We start from the raw sequence: 2,632 nt of genomic DNA, 5'->3' as shown, positions 1-2,632 counted from the left end.
AGGCTGAGAGCCCTGGGGCTGCTGAGCTGGAGAAGAGAAGCCTCAGAGGGGATCTGAGCAGTGCTGAGCAAGAGCTAAAGGGCCCCGGGGGGCAAGAGGCTGGGGCCAGACTCTGCTCAGTGGTGCCAGGGACAGGACAAGGGGCAACGGGCACCAACTGGAACCCAGGAGGTTCCATCTGAAAAGGAGGAGAAACTTCTCTGCTGGGAGGGTGTCCAAGCCCTGGAGCAGCTGCCCAGAGAGGCTGTGGAGTCTCCTGCTCTGGAGAGATCCCAAACCCTCCTGGATGTGATCCTGGGCACCCTGCTGTGGGTGAGCTGCTGGAGCAGGGGGTTGGATGAGATGATCTCTAGAGGTCTCCTCCACCCTTTACCATGCTGTGAAACACCTGGGCTGTGGGCACTCCTGAGACAGTCACTCTGGGTCAGTCCTGCTTCACTTGCCTGACTCCCCTCAGGTGGTGATTTGGACTTGACTGGCTGAATGTGATCACCTCTGATCATATGATAGTCTCAGCTGGGGCCACTGATGTGAGCTCCTCAGCAGTCATTTGTGGCTAGCCTGTGGCTCCAGAGCCACCTTGAGTCAGGTCACCCTAGCCTGAGACACTTGAGGCCAGCACAAAGTGGGGAGGTGAATGAGAAGCAGTGATGACAAACTTTGAAATGCTTTCTGTCCTGGTGTGTCTCTTGGGGCCTGGCAGGAGCCTCTGGAGTGGCTTCTGAACACCTTGTGCTTTCATGTAGACAAAGAAGGGGTGCTGAGAGGATGACTTGATGGCTCAGATGCTAATGAAGCCCATGTTCAGGGTGGGGGGATGTGCCTTCTGTCTAAAAGGCGTTGCAGAAAACAGTCAACTGTATCAAAACTGCCAGAGGTCGTGGATCCTCAGCCCATCCCACCTTTTTTCTCAGGTTCATGGGAAGAACTTGTACCTGGAATTTGTGGCAGCTGAAGGTCCCTTAGGACCAACTGCAGACGAGGCAGTGCTGCAAAGAGAGGCTGTGAGTGGGGCAAGTTCCTCTGCCCGGGGAGGGCAGGGAGAGGTTTGTGCTCCAGAGACACGTCCCCTGGGTGGGAAGCTGCAGGAACTCCAGCACTGCAGGCCTGAAGGCCAAGAGGTGGCAGAGAGCCCAGGCACCTGGCTGCACTTCCACTTCGGCTTGTTCGGCAGCGTGCGGGCCAACGACTTCTCCAGAGCAACCAAAGCCAACAAGAGGGGGGACTGGAAGGACCCTACACCCAGGTATTTGGGGGAGTCCTCACAAAATTCTTCTCCCTGCCTCTCATCCTGGAAAGGGATCATATCCCTGTAGGAATGCTCTCAGGTGTGTCTTCTCTAGGGGTTCCTGAGAGGTGGTATGAGTGGGGGTGGGATGTGTCCAACCAGGGAACCCAAAGTGACCTCTGGGACATGTCTCCTGCCAGCTGGGCATGACAGCACCAGCTCTGTTGAGATTTTTATTCCAAGAGACAGCTCTTAGGAGAAGACAGATTGAATCAAGACTTGCCCTGCACAAGGGGAGGGGTAAATACTGGAAGATGAGGTGGATTCTGCTCTTCTGAGCTGTTCAACCTGAGTGGTTAATGATGTATGGGGTGGGTCTGGCCCCTCTGTGTGGTGTACTTGGGAGGGACCAAGTCCATGCTCCCCAAGCCTGCCATCTTCTGAAGGATTGCCTTAATTCTACATGAATAGTTTTGGATGTAGGCAGTTGTGTTCTGCTTTGAGCACTGATTTTCCTCACTGTAGAGAGCCTGGTTGCCTGGCTTCTCTGCTGGGGAGAGTTAAGATGCTCTAAAGAGTTAAGAGTGTGGCCAGCAGGTCAAGGGAGGTTGTTCTCCCCCTCCACTCTGCCCTAGGGAGGCCACCTTGAGAGTGTTGGGTCCAGTTCTAGGATTCCTGATTTGAGAGACAAGGAGCTACTGGAGAGAGTCCAGTGGAGGCTGTGAAGCTGCTGAGGGGCTGGAGCATCTCTGTGCCAGGCCAGGCTGAGAGCCCTGGGGCTGCTGAGCTGGAGAAGAGAAGCCTCAGAGGGGATCTGATCAATGCTGATGAACATCTAAACAGGGTGGGGTGTGTCAAGAGGCTGGGGTCAGAGCCATCTGGGCAGTAGAAGGAACAGTTGTCCACAAGCTGTGTGGGTTCACCACCAGGTTTCCAGGCTGAAGTCATTAAAGAGGGTGGTCTGTGTGCTGGGGTGGCTGCTGGGACCCTGTGCCAGTGTAGTGATAAGCTGCAGGGAAGGAGCAGCTGGTCCAGGGTACAGGCCTGGGGAACTTGTACTTCAAAACGTCTGCTTGAGTCTCCTGAGAGTGAGTGGTCATGAGGGCTGATGCCTTTCCATGTTTCTCCATAAAATTGTCACACAGGCTTTTTTTCTCACCATCCAGTAGGTTTTCACTCCATTGCTACACTGCTGTTAGATCAATGGGATGAGGTTCAACAAGGCCAGAGGCTGGGTCCTGCACTTGGGTCCCAACAACCCCCTGCAGTGCTCCAGGCTGGGGGAGAGTGGCTGGAAAGTGCCTGGTGGGAAAGGACTTTGAGGGGAGTTAGTCAACAGCTGTCTGGAGAAGAGCCAGTGTGTGCCCAGGTGGCCAAGAAGCCACCAGCATCCTGGCTGGGGCA

At 55.1% G+C, this 2,632-nt stretch overlaps 1 protein-coding gene across 1 annotated transcript in view; it reads left to right on the top strand.

The window, feature by feature from the left end:
- Window positions 1-2,632, top strand: part of NEIL2 (nei endonuclease VIII-like 2 (E. coli)) — a gene marked incomplete at its 3' end in the record, with an annotated part of 4,776 nt that overhangs the window by 876 nt on the left and 1,268 nt on the right. Inside the window, exon 2 of the mRNA XM_008947116.1 lies at window positions 915-1,246. Within this exon, the coding sequence (XP_008945364.1) occupies window positions 915-1,246 (332 nt within the window). The remainder of the gene's footprint in view (window positions 1-914; window positions 1,247-2,632) is intronic.

The sequence above is a fragment of the Merops nubicus genome, unplaced genomic scaffold, assembly GCF_000691845.1.
Source record: "Merops nubicus isolate BGI_N331 unplaced genomic scaffold, ASM69184v1 scaffold4099, whole genome shotgun sequence".
Lineage (NCBI taxonomy): Eukaryota > Metazoa > Chordata > Aves > Coraciiformes > Meropidae > Merops > Merops nubicus.
Note: the sequence above shows the minus strand (reverse complement) of the source record. Positions and strands in the feature narration are given on the sequence as shown.